The following is a 23,730-nucleotide window of genomic DNA, read 5'->3' on the forward strand; positions in this document are numbered from 1 at the left end:
GCACACCATTTCATCTCAAACTACACCGCATGTGCAAATACTTTCTCTACTGACACTCTGTCTGGTTCCACCACCATGTCATTTCTATAGGATACAGTCTATCACTGGGGCCATTTTCCTCTGCTAAGGTTTCATCTGAATATGGTCCTAAAGAACAACTCTGTCGGTCAGACATGGGTCAAATAAACATGTCAAACAGTTTCATGTATTTGGTAGTGATTGTGGTGAGCATCATTTAGATGTGTACTTACACCCCTGCGCTGGACTCTCCTCTCCTGTCGTGGTCAGGTTCACCACGTGATCGCCATATTTCCACCTCTTCACTATTGGATCCAGATTTGCAGAATGCTAATAGGCCTATTGTATGGGAATTAAACCATAGGAATGCATTCCCTATGTCTCTGCAAAAAAATAGCATAAGCTACTTTTTTTCAGTCTATGTAGGGTATCCCATATTTGAGCTTAATTCAATACGAATATAATTGTTACTTTATAGCCCAAGTGTGACAGGGACTCCAATGTAATTTGATGATTTTCATCTGAGTAGGCCATATAGCTAAATAGTGGGCTGTGCAGGGCTCAGTGCTAGACCTGTATTTTATTATAGGTGTAGGTTGTTTGGTAGTGTAGCCTACTGCATTAAGGTTAGTTATGGATATTAGCCTAGCAGTGCCTAATGTGATCATCCACATTTTCGAGTTAAAAACTATAGTCTAATCTAATTAATTAGCATAATGAAAAAATCCTCATCAAAATCCTTCTGTTTAAGCTAGCTAGAGGTATCTGTTTATATCTGATATTTTTGCATGGGCTGCGTCTCAATCTACTGCATTGGCCAATGGCGGCCTTCTGCATCTGTGGTGGAAGGTGGTCGAGCTCAGCTGTGTTTGTCAGATCATGAGACATCTCACAAAGACGTCTCTATCATCCTAACGGTTTGGTCTACAAATCAATTTGTTCTCCGTTTTTCTCTACTATCCCCCACAAGTGTCGCTTCATGGAACTCATCTGAAGTCTTACCACTGATCTGCCAACTTTCATCTGTATTATCAGTTAGTGTGTAGCCCAATGACCCCTCTATAGAAAGGTGAGGCTATCATGAACACACACATGTTTTGCTCTTGGACACCTACAAGCCTCACAAGACTCATCTGAAGGTAGCCCAGTACCAAATTGATCTAAATAGTTTAGGGCCCAAAATGTTTGTTTTTTATTTAAAAAATATGTGTTAAAATATATATATTTCCTGATCTTTAATCTATCATATATAGGACAGACACTTTAAAATACACATGACTTTGATTAACTTTTTGATAATCGTTTTTTTCATGTATGAATCTGTTATTCAATGCTTTTCTATAAGCTAATAGCAGTAAGGCCAAATCCAATGTTTCATCAAGTGAGTAAATACTCTTTTTTTTATTAGCCTACCTAAAGGGGTCTTAAAATCCCTAACCAAAGCTAAATGATCCTTGGTATGACCATCTTAAAACATGTTATGTTAGTCAGAGTCGTGTTATCTTAGTAGAACCCCTGCTTTGACTCTTTAAGAATGATATTTTCTGTTAATTTCACAGTGAAATGTAGGCTATCTCTGTGTGTAGCCATTTAGACCAAACGTCGTTAGATTGCCTGACTTGAGGCATACCACCTTACTCTCGATTAAGGACATCAATGACAGGGGGATATGTTACTGTGAATTTCGTCATGTTAGGCTAATAATGCCTACCCAGTGGAGGTAGCCTAGGTAGATGTTTTACTGTGTGGCATCATTTTGAGTCCATCCTGGGGACTTAATAAGCTCGACTATTTTCTATTGTTCTCTTTTCCACAGATATTTGCAGTCTAATTAGTAGTTTTTTGTTTGTTGTTTTTTTAAGGTTAAACTGGCGTCAACTATTCCGTGCATGCACCGCATCCTGGGTTATTTTTCTTCCCCGCGCGCCGCAGGCGATATCTTATCATCCAGGGGGCCGTGTCGAAGTGAAAGAAATACGAACACAAAACATGATGAGAGAAATACTAGAAGAGTCTGGATGGGGTGGGAGAGAGTGCATGGGCAAGGGCACACTTGTCTTTCCGTTGACTTATCCCAATATGGTGTCCACATCAGAGAAAAAAACGGTATATTACGTTCCAAATTTATTTCGCATAGGCTTAGTTGTTTAACCCTGGGTTACAATGCATTAACTAATTATTATTTTGTATATTAACTGCTGTGGCTATAATTAAATATTTTGCCGTTAGTCATAAGCGATTTTATTTTGTGCAATTGTCTGTTTTATCGGAAATTAAACGGAAAGGTTGACATATGGGAAACACTCTTTTCACGCCACTTTGATACTGAAGTGACATTTTCGTAGCAGGTAAGGAGGCTGAGGTTAGGAAAATGGTTGTTAGGGGTAAGCGAAAATACTCACCTAACCTCATACGAAAATCACTAGGTATCGAAATGGCGTGAAAAGTGTCCCGTCGATATATAATCTAGGCCTATCTTTTCCCGTTTTATAGGCCTATATTTTCAACAAAGAATCACTTCAATATTGCAACTTTTGCAATTTTATTAAATATCACAAACGTACATTATTAATCTGTATTGCGTAAAATGTACCCTATATGCGCTAGACCTCTAGCGTTTCAATATCTGCCATCTCGTTTGGCAGTTTATCAACTGCATCAATTGAATAAGCTCCGCGGACTAAATGCGTTGTGGCACTGGTCTATCAACATACATCAGGTTATGTCATGGAATTGAAGTCCATCTATAGTGCATGGTCATCTAACCTGCTATCCCCGAGATATTACATTTGAAAAACATTTTGCATACCTACATTTTTGAACCACTTGACATTTTGAAATTTTACCATAACCGTGTTTATACTTTTTGGTTATTAACCTACTAATTTATTCATCCATAGCCCTAAACGTAGCCTCGATTTCCTTATCATTCCTATCAAATATGAAAGCTTTCATTTTAATCTGGAGAATCAGAAGATAACGTTAAACGACTAGCCCTATATGCTAAATTTGCGTCACACAGCATTAAAACAAGTATCTAAAACAATGTATCGCTATAAAAAAAAAAGTGTATATATCAACGTATAAGCCTACCTAATAAACGAATAACATGAGCCGTATGGCTCTCTATAGTGTCCCAGGATGATTTCAACAAGGCTAGAGGTGATGATCTATACGAGCAAATCCCGGATTCACATCGAGCACTGACACGTTTATAATAATAATGCCCAATAGGGAAATGGAACAGACTACTTACTGCCCAATGAGGGACAGGCTGGCTGGTAGAAACGCGGGGGTGGGCTGTTCTCAGATTATACGGGAGAAATAGGGAGATAGAGTTAAAAACAGAGGAGGGTTTGTAAATTATTTTTGATACACTCGCATCCATAAAGCAGAGATGAGGGAAGTCTAGTGTGCCTCTGCTGTCGTAGTTGAAGTTCTACTGAGGATTTTCGGGGAAACTAGGACATAAGAACAGAAGTGAGAAGAGGTAATATTGCTGCAGATTTCTGGAAAAAAAGTTGGGTTTGGTTGTAATCCGTGCTCCGAGGTAGGTTGATAATCTAGCATGTTTCGATTACTGTATCTGACACTGCCTTGAAACGAAGATACAGTCATTATAGACTAATAAAATGAGTGTGCGTATTGGCACTCTGTCTCTAGGCTAATTACTAAAGTTTAGTAAACCAACCTAATTGGTGCGTAATGCGCATTGCAATCAATGGTCACCACAAGTGTGATGTTCACATTTTACAAGGCCTATCTGGTGCAATTGAACGTATGCAAATCACCATTTTACATCAGTTGGCCTATGCCTATTTGAACAATATTAGGTTCAAAGTGTTAATGTATTCTCGCATATTATTATTATTTTTCTTCAGAAGGACATGATATCTTCGGCAACGGTGTGAAGGACCTGAACTCCTCACAGAGATGTTGGGCCCAAGTGGATGTCATGTACAATGAATCTGGAGCTATGGCCGATTACTCCTCATAATATACAGGATACTCAGATCCTTCTTCGCCATCTTAATCTATCCTGGAAGTAACATGGGAATGTTCATATTTTATTTCTGGATTTAGTCAGGAAGGAGAACCGAGCCGCTACAGTGTTATCTTGACGCACCACACAAGTTATCCGCGCCAGAGAAATACAGTTCGTGAAGAGCCGGCGCGTAAAACAGAATGCATGGGAGTCAAAGCAGTAAAATGATATAGAATTGAGATCTATCTGTATGTTGACTGACTTTTATTGTTTGGTGAATTCACGCCAAGGTCGAAGAAAATAGAATTATTTGAAAATGAAAGAAAAATCGAAAAATGCTGCCCGGACTCGACGGGAAAAGGAAAATAGTGAATTCTATGAGCTGGCCAAACTATTGCCTTTACCTTCTGCTATCACGTCTCAACTTGATAAAGCTTCAATTATTCGACTCACAACAAGTTACTTGAAAATGAGAATTGTTTTTCCTGAAGGTAAGGTTCTCATATTATTACATTAAACGTTGTTACATTATGATGATTATTATTGGGCTATTATAACAACCAACGTTTATATTGATGTTATCTTAAGTGTTATTGGTATATTTAAAATTATTTTTGTGTTACAGTTACGCTTTTTGTTTTTATTTTGATGCTAGATATTCATGTTCTTATGCAAGGCTAATAATTCAATCATAATTCCAAATGTTGCCACATATTATCAAATTACTTTGTTGCCTCATCTATTCACTGATATACATGTGTAATGTGTTATATTATAATTATGTCTTATAATGATGAATCATGTCATGTTATTAACGTTTTTATTCTGCTCTCATTCTGCAAAACGCCTGTGCTGCCACTTCTCCTCATTTACACGAATCATTTGGGAATCAATAAGACTACAGTAATTACTGTGTTTACGTATGGGAGAGGTGTAGGCCTACATGAATCTAAATCAAGCTATATGTTGCATAACATACCTCGTTAGGCCCAATTAAATTCCATTCAATAATCTCTCCACTGTTACATGTGAAGGGAATACTTTTATTTACCTATGTTATTTCCCATACTGATATATGGAATAGTTCTATATTTTAGTTGGTTATATATTGTCAAATATAAGCAGTCCGAGAGAGAGTCAAAATGACATACGGATTTAAGATAACTTTTGTAGGCCTTTCGAAATTGTGGCAATATTATTAACTAGGACTAAAAATACAATTCATTTGAATTTATTCTATCAAAATCTACCATGTTTTTCCAAAACAAACTTGATTCATGCCTAAGTAGCCTAAAGATGGCAACTTTATGCACACAATGTCCTGTGAAATAAGTAGTGTGCGCGCATACATGGATAACTGACCGTTGTACACACCTCTTTGTCTGTGAAGAATACACTGTGCGTGTATTTTTATATTTATACACGTGTAGTCCCCTTTCAGAGTCAGGCGACCATGATGCCCCTGGAAGACGATTAGCCGTCATTTGCCACCTTCTCCCCGCGGTCTCAACGGGCCCCTGTTCTGCGTGACCGCTACAGAGCCGCGCCAATTAGCGTCACCCGAGCGACTAGCGGTCTGATCCTTACGAACATATGGGGGCCTTGTAACACTGAGGGAAAGAAAATAAGCGACTTCTCAAGAATGACTTCTCAAGCTCAGGCTGTTAAGACACACACACAACAAACAAAATGCACGAGAGTATATGGATTGTGGATTTTGCTTAAAATCGATCCCCCCTGTGTCGAATGTTGTTTTTAGGCCTATAGGCCTAACCTATGTATGACGTTGCAGGTGATCAACGATTCATCGCATGCACAGGCGTCTTGGGCGTACCCGTAGATATTATCATATCAATAATGTTAATGCAGTCAGTATAAGAAGTGGAACATATTTCATCTAAATTCTATTTGACAAATTCCATAAGCACAGGCGATTGGTTGTTTTGACATTGTGACAAGTGTCATATCTCGTCTACAGTTATTTTTTATCTTCATCAGTGTTTTACTGAGTTGCGGAAGGACCGCATATCTGGTTTACACTATACATCTACTTCAAATTGGGGGATTCCTCACGAACTAAAAACAAAAATATACCCTGATTTGGGGAATTTTCACGAAATTGAATCCGTAGAAGGGTCCTTTGGAGGAAGAATTGTTGACATATATTTGACATTTGTATATTATAGCATAATTGAGAAATAAAGACTTGAATGTCGAATATTTGTGACATTTTCGACCTTCCCAGGCCTTCTTTAAGGCTCTATAATGTTTCATCTGTAGGTGCTACAAAGCAGAAATTGGTTTCATATGAAGCTTTGCCACTTGCTCTGTGATAATAGTAGTATTTTGATTTCAATGACAATTTTATTACATTAATTTATAACAATTTAACATTTTAGATTATTATAATTTTTTTCAATATAGGCCTATATAGATCTACCTACTCTACAGGCATATCAAAATTCCATAGTGTTAGTTTTACATTTATGGACCATTTTATACAGTGAAATTGACAAAGTAGGCATTGTAGCCAATCGCAGCCCTCCTTTTACTTGCATCATTGCACATCCTGCAAATCACCAGCAGAGGGCGACCATTTTGAATCCATTTTCACATTCCCTCATTGATAATACTTACAAATTACTCTAAAAGTAGCAGAGATCCCACTCTGGAACTTTGATAGCCTGTAGAGTATATTATGTTCAGCCATATATAGAGAAATTAGCCAAATCCAAATTGGTAACCTACATTTTCAATGTTCATGTTTATTTTTCAATATTAATACATTTGTTATACATTTTTATAAAAAATAAATAGCTGATATCACAGAGCTAACAGTAAAGCTTCATATGACACCAATCTTTGCTTTGTAGCACCTACAGATGAAACATTATGGAGTCTAAAAGGAGGCCTGGCTAAGACAAATGTCAGAAATATTCCAACTTCAATTAATTATTTCTCAATCATGCTTTAAGATACAAATGTCAAATATATGTCAACAATTATTTCTCCAAAGGACCCTACTTTCGATTACATCTAGTGAAAATTCCCAAAATCTGGCCACTCCAATCTGCCCCCAATGCATTTTCAATCGATGAGCCATGATCACCATTGAAGTTAAATTGGTACAGAATTCAGGGGTGCAACACATATAGCCTCTCATAGCTTCCTCAACATATGTTAATGAGCCAGAAACAACAATAAGCCTGCCATGCACCCACTGGTGGTTAAAAGGTTTTGGCGCTCCAAAGATACGTTTTTTAATTTTTACTGTTGATAATACCTAAAATGTCAGTTTTCCGTAACAGTGTAGGCTAAAGGCTATCATAGGTTATCAATTTAAGCTCGTTATAGATAGGCCCGCCTACTCTTTAATAGTGATAAAAGAGGAGAGTAGAAAAAAATGTAAACCAGAAATAGTCTATCTAGTGTTACCAGAAGCTCATTTCAGTCACAGTTTGTCTGGGTGAATATAATGATGAGGAAATTCTGACAGACCTATGCTTAATTAGTTTTTTTTTAATCGCCGTTTTAATAGGCTACCGCGCACGGTTTCCACACTTGATAAGGAAACAAAGCATGCGGTCGTTTCCCAACACAAGCATATGGTAAAATAAACTGATGAATAATTGAAGATACAGTCTCAAAGGGAGGGGGGGGGGGGGGGTAGTGGCTGTATCGGGGAATATTCTGTATACTCAGTTTAGGAGGGTCCTGTCACTGATGCGTTTTACGATCCGTATTGCGAGCCATGTGCGTTCCTCATTAAATTGCCTCTGCTGTTTTAAAGGGCTGTCCAAACACACACTGCTGCAAGGAGTGCAAAACAAATCGCCTTGAAACACATAACACAACGTCGAATTAGGCCCGGAAAGTGACAGCGTGTATTGCAAAGAAAGTGTTCCGAGTATTCGCCAGTAAAAGATTATATGAAAATGTATAGAGGTGAGAGGGTTTTATGGCCTTTATTGACAGCGAGCGGTCAATAACCTTTGCTCCACCCCATGTGGTCCCACCGAGTTGAATTACAAGTCACATCAGAGAGAGAGCGGGAGAGACGTGTTGATGCGTTTGTTTTTCTGAAGTCTTCCGCCGCTGTTAGATCAATCGAAAACACAAACAGACGTACAATGCGTATTTGGGCCACCTCACATTTTATTTGGTTCAAGAAAATGTTTTGGCATTAAATAATCAACAGCAAACCATGTGTCTGGTTTATCAGGCGTTACTGACGCAAAAAAAGGCTATATTAAAATCATAATTCCAATATAGACATTATTAGGCCTAGCCCATTTCTTGGAAGGATTTTTAAGCTTTTTGTATTCCTATACCTTGTTGAAACCTGCACAATTAACGGAACACGATATATGTGTGTGTAGACCTACAAAACATAGTATGCTTCTTCTAAGAGGCCCGTGTAAATAATGATCTAAATCTGTTGTAGACGCGCACGTGAGCAAAATAACAAATTGAGCTCAGAGAAACTGGGAGCTTTTTCAACTGCAATTTTATAGGAGACGAATACAATTTTCTAGCCATGCATGCGAGCAATTGAACACTCTTTCAGGACAGGGCTCTCCAGACTAATCTTTGAGTCGTCGCTAACGCCTCTTTTGTTTGAAATGTAGGCCTACTTTTGTTCGGTTTGGAGCACTTCATGTCGCAGGAGTATCTTTAGATCCTATTTCTGAATGTAATGCCCAATTTGGTGATTATCTTAAGCGCGCGTTGATGTCGAAGAGAGCCTAATTCCCTGCGGTAGGTCAAGTGCGAGAACCTAAAGGCCCCAGCTCGAGCTCCCACACAGATTACCATGGCGCGGAGAGGAACAGACAGTCCCACCTATGGGGTCATCACTAGTTACCACAGCCTATTTGTACAATTATACATGTTTTAAATGTGATTTTAAATCTAACCCTTATCTTAACCACACTGCTAACCTTATGCCTAATCCCAACCTTAAATTAAGACCAATAAAACTAATGTATTTTTTTCATACATTTTTACAATATAGACAATTTTGACTTTGTGGTTTTGGTACCTAGTGGTACCTATGGCCCTGCTTACTTGTAATTAGCTTAAAACGTGACGTATTGACACACTAAAAACGGGCCCAGTATGATTATAGTTTTCCCCCCAACAAGCTTCCACATGTTACGTTATTGCCAGTAGGCCTATAGGTCTATCGGTGATAGTCATTCATCAGAAAGATATAAAATGCTAACGGTTAAGAGATTTAGATTAAATCATTGTCTATCGAATAATATATGATTTTCCATATGACACTGAATGGTCGGTCCAGCTCCTGTAGTGAAGAAGCTGCATATTTGAGTTGTGGTTAAGGAGTAATTTGTTTGTTTCAGTTGTGTAAACGTGAAGTGCATTTTTGGTTAATATTAAAATGCGAAACGTTTTTGTTGTTGTTGTGATCTTTGCACGGGCACGTGTTTGTTTTCGTATGGATTTTGCATTGCAATCTCCTCCACCGCACACCCGAAGGAAGGTTTAAACCTTTACCGGGGACAGGAACTCTTATTTGCTTTATCGAATTTAGTTGGTTCTTTCGGGTGTGCGGTGGAGGAGATTTGCACGTCCAATGTCTTGCCAACCTGTTTACAGTCCAGTCATCGCTGTGAAATCAGGTGTGCTCAACTGAACGAATAATATTAGGTTTTTAAATATATACCCAAACATTATATTTATTTCAAGTGTGAATATGAATATTATTATTCACACTAAAATAATTGATTTTAACGCTGATAGCCATATTATTACATTTACACAATTACGTCGAAAATGAATAATGCATCTCAAAGGCATCCTCTCTGTTATGATGATGAGTATTATTATGTCGCTTTTATTATTTTGTCGATTTTATTTAACTTATGTGCATTCATTCTAAAATACAAACTGATATTCACTTATTTTCCCATGTGTGTTGCAGGGCTGGGAGAGTCCTGGGGCCACGTGAGTCGGACCAGATCTCTGGATAATGTTGGGCGAGAGCTGGGATCACATCTGTTACAGGTGGGATCACATATCCTACAGGTGCAGACTTATTTGAATTATGAACGCCATTTTTATCTTTGGAATATAATAGAAATGTAAAAAAAAATGTCGAATGGTAAAGTGTTTTTATTATTGTAAATTCTGTACAGATGGCTTATTTTTTTATTGTATTATTATTATTATTATTATTATCATCATTATCCCACGCGACAGCAGCAGTTGTCGCCCGTTATCCATATTTTAAAGGGAGAGTGATTTTCTTTCTCACATCTCCCTCCTGCTGCTCTCATTCTTGTGGATATAAATCTGGAAATATCTTCAACGCATTCATAGTCACGCGCTGCGCCTCTCTTCTCTCCTCCAGGAGTCTCTAGTTAACAAGGGTTCGTTCCTACATGATCTTAACAACACTAAATGCAACACAGCAAAAGTACCATGGCCTAGTAGTTATAGTATAGTCGAAGTTCTAGACTATAATAATGATATTAATAAGTATGCAGACATTATTAGTGTGTTTCTATTGATAATTTCAAAGTTATTAATAATTTCAAGATAATGAATTTGGATACATTGAACAAAATGTTATTATTATTATTATTATGCTAATTGGTAACAACCTTTTTGATAGTCAACCGATAAAAAAAACACAATGCTACGATGATGTCATAGACGTGTCTCTGGTATTTTTCTTATTTTGTATTGACAACAGATTGATTGATTATTAATTTGAGAAATTAAATAATCGAATAACCTGTATAGTAGCATTAATATGTAGGCCTAGCTAGGCAAAGATCCACGCACATTTTGTCCACATTTGACCTAATTAATATATACATTACATTTATTTTTCAGACGTTGGACGGGTTCATTTTTGTGGTTGCTCCTGACGGGAAAGTAATGTACATATCTGAAACAGCATCGGTCCATTTGGGCTTATCACAGGTAGGCTGCTGCACAATCCGTCTTTATTTCGATTAAATTGATTGCTTTATTTTGCATTCGATTTAAATCGATCCTTGTACTTTGTGCTACAGTAGACATAGGACTATAGGCTATGTTTTACGTTTCTTGAAAACAATGACTAAACGTGTATTTTAACAGGTAGAGCTGACCGGAAATAGTATTTACGAGTACATCCACCCCGCTGACCACGACGAAATGACAGCCGTGCTGACAGCTCACCAACCCTGCCACTCGCACTTTGTCCAAGGTATGGTAGCCTGTGTATGCTATGTTGATTGACTGACTGAGCACTGAATCACGTGTCATGGTATTAACATTATATGGTCGTCTTTAATTGCGTTTTCTCTCTGTCTTTGAAGAATATGAAATGGAACGTTCATTCTTTTTGAGAATGAAATGCGTCCTAGCGAAAAGAAATGCTGGTCTGACATGTGGTGGATACAAGGTAGGCCTATGTTGCTGCCATCTTTCTCAGTGTCAAAGTTGTTCGATTATATTCAGCCATTCCAGTTTATGTTGATGGTGTGACTGAATTGTTGATAGTTGGCACAGGGTCTTTATAATTGAAGCCTATATTTTAAACTTCTCTGGCAAACTGCACTTGGTTTTTGAAAAATCTTTCAAACTGTAGTTTTAGCCCTGCTAGAAACTCTCCGTTCCCATGCAGTCCGTAATAACAGAAATCTCTTGCAATACCTCTAAACTGATTGAATACATATTTCCATATGTGTATTCTTATATATATTGTAGGCCTTCATGCATATTTGTGTGTACAATTCTGTCAGGTGATCCACTGCAGCGGGTACCTAAAGATCCGTCAGTACAGCCTGGACATGTCTCCATTTGATGGCTGCTATCAGAATGTGGGCTTGGTGGCGGTGGGCCACTCTCTACCCCCTAGCGCTGTCACTGAAATCAAACTACACAGCAACATGTTCATGTTCAGAGCCAGCCTGGATATGAAGCTCATCTTCCTCGACTCCAGGTAAATACAACATTTAACCCAACTCACACACTGGAGATGCTTAGTGGTCCCAAATACCTAAGGTTCCACTTTAAACAACTTCTAACGGCTTTGTTGAGCATTCATAACGTCTTCATAAACACTACATAGATGCATGAGTAGTCATACACATCTGAAATAATGAGGAAGATGCAGAAATTGGGTACGTTCTCTATGCATATGTATCAGTAATTCTGAGCGTGTGTATTTAATATTGTGTATGTCCCAGGGTAGCTGAGCTGACAGGCTATGAGCCCCAGGATCTTATAGAGAAGACGCTCTATCACCATGTCCATAGCTGTGACTCCTTCCACCTGAGATGTGCACACCACTTGTGTGAGTTAGGTTTGTTTTGCTCTCCTACAGTTACTATCTCCCAGTCCTCAGAACTATAATTTTCTATCTGTGATATATTAACAGTGTAGTGGCAATAGTAATACAAAAGGCATAACTAACACCACTGTCTGTGCTGAATGTTATACAGATATCTAATGTATTTACAGTGCATTCAGAAACTATTCAGACCCCTTGAATTTTTCCACATTTTGTTACGTTACAGCCTCATTCTAAAATAGATTAAATCGTTTTTTCCCCCTCATGTAAATACACGCAATACCCCATAATGACAAAGCAAAAAATGTTTTTTAGACACTTTTGCAAATGTATTAAAAATAAAAACTGATATCATATTTACGTAAGTATTTAGACCCTTTACTCAGTACTTTGTTGAAGTGCTTTTGGCAGTGATTACAGTGTTGAATCTTCTTGGGTATGATGCTACAGGCACACCTGTATTTGGGAGTTTCTCCCATTCTTCTCTGCAGATCCTCTCAAGCTCTGTCAGGTTGGATGGGGAGCGTTGCTATCACAGCTATTTTCAGGTCTCTCCAGAGATGTTCGATCAGATTTTAGTCTTGGTTCTGGCTGGGCCAGGTCACTCAAGGACATTCAGAGACTTGTCCTGAAGCCACTTCTGCGTTGTCTTGGCTGTGTGCTTAGGGTCGTTGTCCTGTTGGAAGGTGAACCTTCACCCCAGTCTGAGGTCCTAAGTGCTCTGGATCAGGTTTTTATCAAGAATCTCGCTGTACTTTTCTCCGTTCATCTTTCCCTCGATCCTGGCTAGTCTCCTAGACCCTGCCACTGAAAAACATCCCCACAGCATGATGCTGCCACCATCGTGCTTCACCTTAGGGATGGTGCCAAGTTTCCTCCAGACATGACGCTTGGCATTCAGGCCAAAGAGTTCAATCTTGGTTTCGTCAGACCAGAGAATCTTGTTTCTCATGGTCTGAAAGTCTTTAGGTGCCTTTTGCCAAAGTAGGCTGTCATGTGCCTTTTACTGAGGAGTTGCTTCCGTCTGGCCACTCTACCATAAATGCCTGATTGGTGGAGTAATGCAGAGCTGGTTGTCCTTCTGGAAGGATCTCCCATTTCCACAGACGAACTCTGGAGCTCTGTCAGAGTGACAATTGGGTTCTTAGTCACCTCCCTGACTAAGGCCCTTCTCCCCTGATTGCTCAGTTTGGTGGTTCCAAACTTCTTCAATTTAAGAATGATCGAGGCCACTGTGTTCTTCGGGACATTCAATGCTGCAGACATTTTTTGGTGCCTCAACACAATCCTGTCTCAGAGCTCTGTGGACAGTTATTTTGACCTCATGGCTTGATTTTTGCTGTGACATGTACCGTCAACTGTGGGACCTTATATAGACAGGTGTGTGCCTTTCCAAATCATGTGCAATCAGTTGAATTTACCACAAGTGGACTCCAATCAAGTTGTAGAAACATCTCAAGGATGATCAATGGAAACATGATGCACCTCAGCTCAATTTAGAGTCTCATAGCAAAGGGTCTGATTACTTATTTAAATAAGGTATTTCTAAAAACCTGTTTTCGCTTTGTCATTATGGGGTATTGTGATTTTTATTTAATTTAATACATTTTAAAACAAGGATATAACGTAACAAAATGTGGAAAAAATTCAAGGGGTCTGAATACTTTCCGAATGCACTGTAATTGTACTTTAATAATTGCTTTACATCACATGAAACAAAGTGCCTTTTTTTCCATTTCTAAATGCTTTATGAACTATCTGATTGATATTATAGTTTCACGTGACTCGAGTCTAAAATATTATCTGACAAATAAAATATAATCTTTTTTAATTATGTCTTATCAGTTCTAATATATTTTTTGTGATTGCAATAACCTGTTCTACTTAGAACAACATCCATCCTCTAACAAAAATGGCGGCGAAAGAAGTGACAGCAGTTTTACGGTCGCCCAACCAATTGTGCTATTATGTTTTTTCCCGCATTATTTGTAACTTATTTTTTACATAATGTTTCTGCAACCGTATTTTACGGCAGAAAAGAGTTTCTGGATATCAGGACAGAGATCACTCACCTCGGATTAGACTAAGAGCTTCTAGATATCAGGACAGCGATCACTATCTCGGATTAGACAAAGATTTTTTCAACAACAAGCAAGACTCACATGATATTCTCCAAACACCCGGCAGGGCCGACATCCCAGTTATTCGCAAGAGGAAGCGACGCAGGTACAGATGACGAAGAGCCGGATGCCTTGAAAGGACCTGCAGAAGGCGAGTAAGAAAGCTGTCGTTACCATCAATATTACTCGCCAACGTGCAATTGTTGGACAATAAATTAGGCGAGGTACGATCACGAATATCCTACCAACGGGACATCAAAAACTGTAATATCCTATGTTTCACGGAATCGTGGCTGAATGACGACATGGATATTCAGCTAGCGGGATATACGCTTCACCGGCAGGATAGAACAGCACACTCCGGTAAGACGAGGGGGGGCGGTCTGTGCATATTTGTAAACAACAGCTGGTGCACGAAATTTAAGGAGGTCTCTAGATTTTGCTCGCCTGAAGTAGAGAATATTGTGATAAATTGCAGGCCACACTACTTGCTTAGAGAGTTCTCAGCTATACTATTCGTGGCTGTTTATTTACCACCACAAACCGATGCTGGCACTAAGACAGCACTCAGTCATCTGTATAAGGAAATAAGCAAAAAGGAAACCACCCACCCAGAGACGGCGCTCCTAGTGGCCGGAGAATATAATGCAGAGAAACTTAAATCAGTTCTACCAAATCTCTATCAACATGTTAAATGTATAACCAGAGGAGGGAAAAAATCTAGATCACCTGTACTCCACACACAGAGTCGCATACAAAGCTCTCCCTCGCCCTCCATTTGGTATATCCAACCACAACTCTATCCTCCTGATTCCTGCTTACAAGCAAAAATTAAAGCAAGAAGCACCAGTGACTCGGTCTATAAAAAAGTGGTCAGATGAAACAGATGCTAAACTACAGGACTGTTTTGCTATCACAGACTGGAACATGTTCCGGGATTCTTCCGATGACATTGAGGAATACACCACATCGGTCACCGGCTTTATCAATAAGTGCATAGAGGACGTCGTACCCACAGTGACTGTACATACATACCCCAACCAGAAGCCATGGATTACAGACAACATTCACACTGAGCTAAAGGGTAGAGCTGCCACTTTCAAGGTGCGGGACTCCTAACCTGGAAGCTTACAAGAAATCCAGCTATGCCCTGTGACGAATCATCAAACAGGCAAAGTGGGAATACAGGGCTAAGATTGAATCATACTACACCGGCTCCGACGCTCATCGGATGTGGCAGGGTTTGCAAACTATTACAGACTACAAAGGGAAGCACAGCCGCGAGCTGCCCAGTGACACGAGCCTACCAGACGAGCTAAATCACTACTATGCTCGCTTAGAGGCAATCAACACTACGGCATGCATGAGAGCATCAGCTGTTCTGGATGACTGTGTGATCACGCTATCCGTAGCCGACGTGAGTAAGACCCTTAAACAGGTCAATATACACAATGCTGCGGGGCCAGACGGATTACCAGGACGTGTGCTCCGGGAATGTGCTGACCAACTGGCAGGTGTCTTCACTGACATTTTCAACATGTCCCTGATTGAGTCTGTAATTCCAACATGTTTCAAGCAGATCACCATAGTCCCTGTTCCCAATAACACTAAGGCAACCTGCCTAAATGACTACAGTCTGTAGCCATGAAGTGCTTTGAAAGGCTGGTAATGGCTCACATCAACACCATTATCCCAGAAACCCTAGACCCACTCCAATTTGCATACCGTCCAAGCAGATCCACAGATGATGCAATCACTATTGACCTCCACACTGCCCTTTCCCACCTAGACAAAAGCAACACCTGTGTGAGAAGGCTATTCGTTGATGACAGCTCAGCGTTCAACACCATAGTGCCCTCAAAGCTCATCACTAAGCTAAGGAACCTGGGACTAAACACCTCCCTCTGCAACTGGATCCTGGACTTCCTGACGGGCCGCCCCCAGGTGGTGAGGGCAGGTAGCAACACATCTGCCACGCTGATCCTCAACACTGGAGCTCCCCAGGGGTGCGTGCTCAGTCCCCTCCTGTACTCCCTGTTCACCCACGACGGCATGGCCAGGCACGACTCCAACACCATCATTAAGTTTGCAGACGACACAACAGTGGTAGGCCTGATCACCGACAACGACGAGACAGCCTATAGGGAGGAGGTCAGAGACCTGGCCGGGTGGTGCCAGAATAACAACCTATCCCTCAACGTAACCAAGACTAAGGAGATTATTGTGGACTACAGGAAAAGGAGCACCAAGCATGTCCCCATTCTCATCGACGGGGCTGTAGTGGAGCAGGTGTAGAGCTTCAAGATCCTTGGTGTCCACATCAACAACAAACTAGAATGATCCAAACACACAAAGACAGTTGTGAAGAGGGCACGACAAAGCCTATTCCCCCTCAGGAAACTAAAAAGATTTGGCATGGGTCCTGAGATCCTCAAAAGTTTCTACAGCTGCAACATTGAGAGCATCCTGACTGGTTGCATCACTGCCTGGTATGGCAATTGCTCGGCCTCCGACCGCAAGGCAATTCAGAGGGTAGTGCGTACGTATATCACTGGGGCTAAGCTGCCTGCCTTCCAGGACCTCTACACCAGGCGGTGTCAGAGGAAGACCTTAAAAATTGTCAAAGAGCCCAGCCACCCCAGTCATAGACTGTTCTCTCTACTACTGCATGGCAAGCGGTACCGGAGTGCCAAGTCTAGGACAAAAAGGCTTCTCAACAGTCTTTACGCCCAAGCCATAAGACTCCTGAACAGGTAATCAAATGGTTACCCGGACTATTTGCATTGTGTGCCTCCCCAACCCCTCTTTTTACGCTGCTGCTACTCTCTGTTTATCATATTTGCATAGTCACTTTAACTATACATTCATGTACATACTACCTCAATTGGCCCAACCAACCAGTGCTCCAGCACATTGGCTAACCGGGCTATCTGCATTATGTCCCTCCACCCGCCACCCACCAACCCCTCTTTTACGCTACTGCTACTCTCTGTTCATCATATATGCATAGTCACCTTAACCATACCTACATGTACATACTACCTCAATAAGACCGACTCACCGGTGTCTGTATATAGCCTTGCTACTGTTATTTTCAAATGTCTTTTTACTGTTGTTTTATTTCTTTACTTACCTACACACACACACACACACACACACACACACACCTTTTTTTTTCGCACTATTGGTTAGAGCCTGTAAGCATTTTACTACACCTGTTTACTACACCTGTTGTATTCAGCGCACGTGACAAATAAACTTTGATTTGATGTTGCACTACAATCATATCATCCAATTATATTATACAGTTGAAGTCGGAAGTTTATATACACTTAGGTTGGAGTCATTAAAACTTGTTTTTCAACCACTCCACACATTTCTTGTGCATGGCACAAGTAATTTTTCCAACAATTGTTTACAGACAGATTATTTCACTTATAATTCACTGCATCACAATTCCAGTGGGTCAGAAGTTTACATACACTAAGGTGACTCTGCCTTTAAACAGCTTGGAAAATTGCAGAAAATGATGCCATGGCTTTAGAAGCTTCTGAAAGGTTAATTGACATAATTTGAGTCAATTGGAGGTGTACCTGTGGATGTATTTTAAGGCCTACCTTCAAACTCAGTGCCTCTTTGCTTGACATCATGGGAAAATCAAAAGAAATCAGCCAAGACCTCAGAAAAAATTGTAGACCTCCACAAGTCTGATTCATCCTTGGGAGCAGTTTCCAAACGCCTGAAGGTACCACGTTCATCTGTACAAACATTAGTAGGCAAGTATAAACACCATGGGACCACACAGCCGTCATACCGCTCAGGAAGGCGTTCTGTCTCCTAGAGATGAACGTACTTTGGTGCAAAAAGTGCATATCAATCCCAGAATAACAGCAAATGACCTTGTGAAGATGCTGGAGGAAACAGGTACAAAGTATCTATATCCACAGTAAAATGAGTCCTATATCGACATAATCTGAAAGGTGGCTCAGCAAGGAAGAAGCCACTGCTCCATAACCGCCATAAAAAAGCCAGACTATGGTTTGCAAATGCACATGGGGACAAAGATCATACTTTTGGAGAAATGTAATCTGGTCTGATGAAACAAAAATATAACTGTTTGGCCATAATGTCCATCGTTATGTTTGGAGGGAAAAGGGGGAGGCTTGTAAGCTGAAGAACACCATCCCAACCGTGAAGCATGGGGGTGGTAGCATCATGATGTCGGGATGCTTTGCTGCAGGAGGGACTGGTGCATTTCACAAAATAGATGGCTTCATGAGGAATAAAAACTATGTGGATATATTGAAGCAACATCTCAAGACATCAGTCAGAAAGTTACAGTGGGGCAAAAAAGTATTTTGTCAGCCACCAATTGTGCAAGTTCTCCCACTTAAAAAGATGAGAGGCCTGTAATTTTCATCATAGGTACACTTCAACTATGGCAGACAAAATGAGAAAACAAATCCAGAAAATCACATTGTAGCATTTTCTATGAATTTATTTGCAAATTATGGTGGAAAATAAGTATTTGGTCACCTACAAACAAGCAAGATTTCTGGCTCTCACAGACCGGTAACTTCTTCTTTACGATGCTCCTCTGTCCTCCACTCGTTACCTGTATTAATGGCACCTGTTTGAACTTGTTATCAGTATAAAAGACACCTTTCCACAACCTCAAACAGTCACACTCCAAACTCCACTATGGCCAAGACCAAAGAACTGTCAAAGTTCACCAGAAACAAAATTGTAGACCTGCACCAGGCTGGGAAGACTGAATCTGCAATAGGTAAGCAGCTTGGTTTGAAGACATCAACTGTGGGAGCAATTATTAGGAAATGGAAGACATACAAGACCACTGATAATCTCCCTCGATCTGGGGCTCCACGCAAGATCTCACTCCGTGGGGTCAAAATGATCACAAGAACGGTGAGCAAAAATCCCAGAACCACACGGGGGGACCTAGTGAATGACCTGCAGAGAGCTGGGACCAAAGTAACAAAGCCTACCATCAGTAACTAACTACGCCGCCAGGGATTCAAATCCTGCAGTGCCAGACGTGTCCCCCTGCTTAAGCCAGTACATGTCCAGGCCCATCTGAAGTTTGTAGAGAGCATTTGGATGATCCAGAAGAAGATTGGGAGAATGTCATATGGTCAGATGAAACCAAAATATAATTTTTTGGTAAAAACTCAACTCGTCGTGTTTGGAGGACAAAGAATGCTGAGTTGCATCCAAAGAACACCATACCTACTGTGAAGCATGTTGGTGGAAACATCATGCTTTGGGGCTGTTTTTCTGCAAAGGGACCAGGACTACTGATCCGTGTAAAAGAAAGAATGAATGGGGCCATGTATTGTGAGATTTTGAGTGAAAACCTCCTTCCATCAGCAAGGGCATTGAAGATGAAACGTGGCTGGGTCTTTCAGCATGACAATGATCCCAAACACACCGCCCGGGCAACGAAGGAGTGGCTTCGTAAGAAGCATTTCAAGGTCCTGGAGTGGCCTAGCCAGTCTCCAGATCTCAACCCCGTAGAAAATATTTTTAAGTGGAAGAACTTGCACAATTGGTGGCTGACTAAATACCCCACTGTTTTTTGCCCCACTGTAAAGCCTGTTCACAAATGGGTCTTCCAAATCGACAATGCAAATCGACAAAGCATACTTCCAAAGTTGTGGCAAAATGGCTTAAGGACAACAAAGTCAAGATATTGGAGTGGCCATCACAAAGCCCTGACCTCAATCCCATAGAACATTTGTGGGCAGAACTGAAAAAGCGTGGGTGAGCAAGGAGGTCTACAAACCTGACTCAGTTACACCAGCTCTGTCAGGAGGAATGGGCCAAAATTCACCCATCTTATTGTGGGAAGCTTGTGGAGGGCTACCCGAAACGTTTGACCCAAGTTAAACAATTTAAAGGCAATGCTACCAAATACTAATTGAGTGTATGTAAACTTCTGACCCACTGGGAATGTGATGAAAGAAATAAAAGCTTAAATAAATAATTCTCTCTACTATTATTCTGACATTTCACATTCTTAAAATAAAGTGGTGATCCTAATTGACCTAGTTAGTACAGGGACTTTTTACTAGGATTAAATGTCAGGAATTGTGAAAAACTGAGTTTAAATGTACAGTGCCTTGCGAAAGTATTCGGCCCCCTTGAACTTTGCGACCTTTTGCCACATTTCAGGCTACAAACATAAAGATATAAAACTGTATTTTTTTGTGAAGAATCAACAACAAGTGGGACACAATCATGAAGTGGAACAACATTTATTGGATATTTCAAACTTTTTTAACAAATCAAAAACTGAAAAATTGGGCGTGCAAAATTATTCAGCCCCCTTAAGTTAATACTTTGTAGCGCCACCTTTTGCTGCGATTACAGCTGTAAGTCGCTTGGGGTATGTCTCTATCAGTTTTGCACATCGAGAGACTGAAATTCTTTCCCATTCCTCCTTGCAAAACAGCTCGAGCTCAGTGAGGTTGGATGGAGAGCATTTGTGAACACCAGTTTTCAGTTCTTTCCACAGATTCTCGATTGGATTCAGGTCTGGACTTTGACTTGGCCATTCTAACACCTGGATATGTTTATTATTGAACCATTCCATTGTATATTTTGCTTTATGTTTTGGATCATTGTCTTGTTGGAAGACAAATCTCCGTCCCAGTCTCAGGTCTTTTGCAGACTCCATCAGGTTTTCTTCCAGAATGGTCCTGTATTTGGCTCCATCCATCTTCCCATCAATTTTAACCATCTTCCCTGTCCCTGCTGAAGAAAAGCAGGCCCAAACCATGATGCTGCCACCACCATGTTTGACAGTGGGGATGGTGTGTTCAGGGTGATGAGCTGTGTTGCTTTTACGCCAAACATAACGTCTTGCATTGTTGCCAAAAAGTTCATTTTTGGTTTCATCTGACCAGAGCACCTTCTTCCACATGTTTGGTGTGTCTCCCAGGTGGCTTGTGGCAAACTTTAAACAACACTTTTTATGGATATCTTTAAGAAATTGCTTTCTTCTTGCCACTTCCATAAAGGCCAGATTTGTGCAATATAGGACTGATTGTTGTCCTATGGACAGAGTCTCCCACCTCAGCTGTAGATCTCTGCAGTTCATCCAGAGTGATCATGGGCCTCTTGGCTGCATCTCTGATCAGTCTTCTCCTTGTATGAGCTGAAAGTTTAGAGGGACGGCCAGGTCTTGGTAGATTTGCAGTGGTCTGATACTCCTTCCATTTCAATATTATCGCTTGCACAGGGCTCCTTGGGATGTTTAAAGCTTGGGAAATCTTTTTGTATCCAAATCCGGCTTTAAACTTCTTCACAACAGTATCTCGGACCTGCCTGGTGTGTTCCTTGTTCTTCATGATGCTCTCCGCGCTTTTAACGGACCTCTGAGACTATCACAGTGCAGGTGCATTTATACAGAGACTTGATTACACACAGGTGGATTGTATTTATCACCATTAGTCATTTAGGTCAACATTGGATCATTCAGAGATCCTCACTGAACTTCTGGAGAGAGTTTGCTGCACTGAAAGTAAAGGGGCTGAATAATTTTGCACGCCCAATATTTCAGTTTTAGATTTGTTAAAAAAGTTTGAAATATCCAATAAATGTCGTTCCACTTCATGATTGTGTCCCACTTGTTGTTGATTCTTCACAAAAAAATACAGTTTTATATCTTTATGTTTGAAGCCTGAAATGTGGCAAAAGGTCGCAAAGTTCAAGGGGGCCAAATACTTTCGCAAGGCACTGTATTTGGCTAAGGTGTATGTAAACTTCCGACTTCAACTGTCCATGACCACTAATTAATGCTTCATTATTTTTTGGAACAATGATATAAACAAGAATTTCAGTTTCCCTCTAACTCTCTCTCCCCCTCTATTTGTCTCTGTGTCTCCCTCTCTTTGTCTCTCTCTCTATCTCTCTCTCTCTCTCTGTGTCTGTCTCTCTCTCTCTCTCTCTCTCTCTCTCTCTCTCTCTCTGTGTCTGTCTCTCTCTCTCTCTCTCTCTCTTTGTCTCCCCCTCCTTCCCTCTCTCTCTCTCTCTCTCTCTCTCTCTCTCTCTCTCTCTCTCTCTCTCTCTCTCTCTCTCTCTCTCTCTCTCTCTCTCTCTCTCTCTCTCTCTCTCTCTCTCTCTCTCTCTCTCTCTCTCTCTCTCTCTCTCTCTCTCTCTCTCTCTCTCTCTCTCTCTCTCTCTCTCTCTCTCTCTCACTCTCTCTCTGTCTCCCCCTCCTTCCCTCTCTCTCTCTCCAGTGCTGGTGAAAGGCCAAGTGACCACTAAGTACTATAGGTTCCTGGCTAAGCAGGGTGGCTGGGTTTGGGTCCAGAGCTATGCCACCATCGTACACAACAGCCGTTCCTCCAGACCCCACTGTATCGTCAGTGTCAACTACGTCCTCACGTAGGTGCCTCAGCAGAACCCCAGAGGATAACACATGAAAGCATTGTACAACAGTTATTTCTTATGTGATCATTGGTGGATGACATACAGGGCAAACACATCAGTGGGTCATAATATGTGTGCAAGACCCACCGTGTGTATTAGAGGTCAACCGATTATGATTTTTCAACGCCGATACCAGTACCGATTATTGGAGGACCAAATTAAAGCCGATACCGATGAATCGCCCTATTTTTATATATGTATTTGTAGTAATGACAATTACAACAATTCTGAATGAACAATGAACACTTTTATTTTAACTTAATATAATACATCAATACAATCTATTTAGTCTCAAATAAATAATGAAACATGTTCAATTTGGTTTAAATAATGCAAAAACAAAGTGTTGGAGAAGAAAGTAAAAGTGCAATATGTGCATTGTTAGAAAGCTGACGTTTCAGTTCCTTGCTCAGAACATGAGAACATATGAAAGCTGGTGTTTCCTTTTAACATGAGTCTTCAATATTCCCAGGTAAGAAGTTTTGGGTTGTAGTTATTATAGGACTATTTCTCTCTATACCATTTGTATTTCATATACCTTTGACTATTGGATGTTCTAATAGGTACTTTAGTATTGCCAGCCTAATCTCGGGAGTTGATAGGCATGAAGTCATAAACAGCGCAATGCTTGAAGCATTGCAAAGAGCTGCTGGCCTACGCAGGAAAGTGCTGTTTGAATGAATGCTTACGAGCCTGCTGCTGCCTACCACCGCTCAGTCAGACTGCTCTATCAAATCATATACTTAATTATAATATAATAGCACACAGAAATACGAGCCTTAGGTCATTAATATGGTCAAATCTGGAAACTATCATTTCGAAAACAAAACGTTTATTCTTTCAGT

The 23,730-nt window shown here is 40.4% G+C and overlaps 1 protein-coding gene across 2 annotated transcripts in view; it reads left to right on the forward strand.

The window, feature by feature from the left end:
- The first annotated feature begins 3,327 nt into the window (after nucleotides 1-3,327).
- The window catches only part of LOC110534548 (single-minded homolog 1-A), a 32,449-nt gene continuing 12,046 nt past the window's right edge, over nucleotides 3,328-23,730 (forward strand). The window contains exons 1-9 of one of the 2 annotated variants that reach the window (XM_036943419.2): nucleotides 3,328-3,568; nucleotides 3,900-4,494; nucleotides 9,948-10,051; nucleotides 10,865-10,954; nucleotides 11,114-11,222; nucleotides 11,335-11,420; nucleotides 11,761-11,960; nucleotides 12,208-12,314; nucleotides 22,693-22,840. In XM_036943419.2, coding sequence (XP_036799314.2) covers nucleotides 4,320-4,494; nucleotides 9,948-10,051; nucleotides 10,865-10,954; nucleotides 11,114-11,222; nucleotides 11,335-11,420; nucleotides 11,761-11,960; nucleotides 12,208-12,314; nucleotides 22,693-22,840 — 1,019 coding nt within the window. In that variant the 5' untranslated portion in view covers nucleotides 3,328-3,568; nucleotides 3,900-4,319. The remainder of the gene's footprint in view (nucleotides 3,569-3,899; nucleotides 4,495-9,947; nucleotides 10,052-10,864; nucleotides 10,955-11,113; nucleotides 11,223-11,334; nucleotides 11,421-11,760; nucleotides 11,961-12,207; nucleotides 12,315-22,692; nucleotides 22,841-23,730) is intronic. The other variant, XM_036943435.2, reaches the window with a different exon arrangement.

Source organism: Oncorhynchus mykiss, chromosome 2 (genome assembly GCF_057628025.1).
Source record: "Oncorhynchus mykiss isolate SJ-2025 chromosome 2, ASM5762802v1, whole genome shotgun sequence".
Lineage (NCBI taxonomy): Eukaryota > Metazoa > Chordata > Actinopteri > Salmoniformes > Salmonidae > Oncorhynchus > Oncorhynchus mykiss.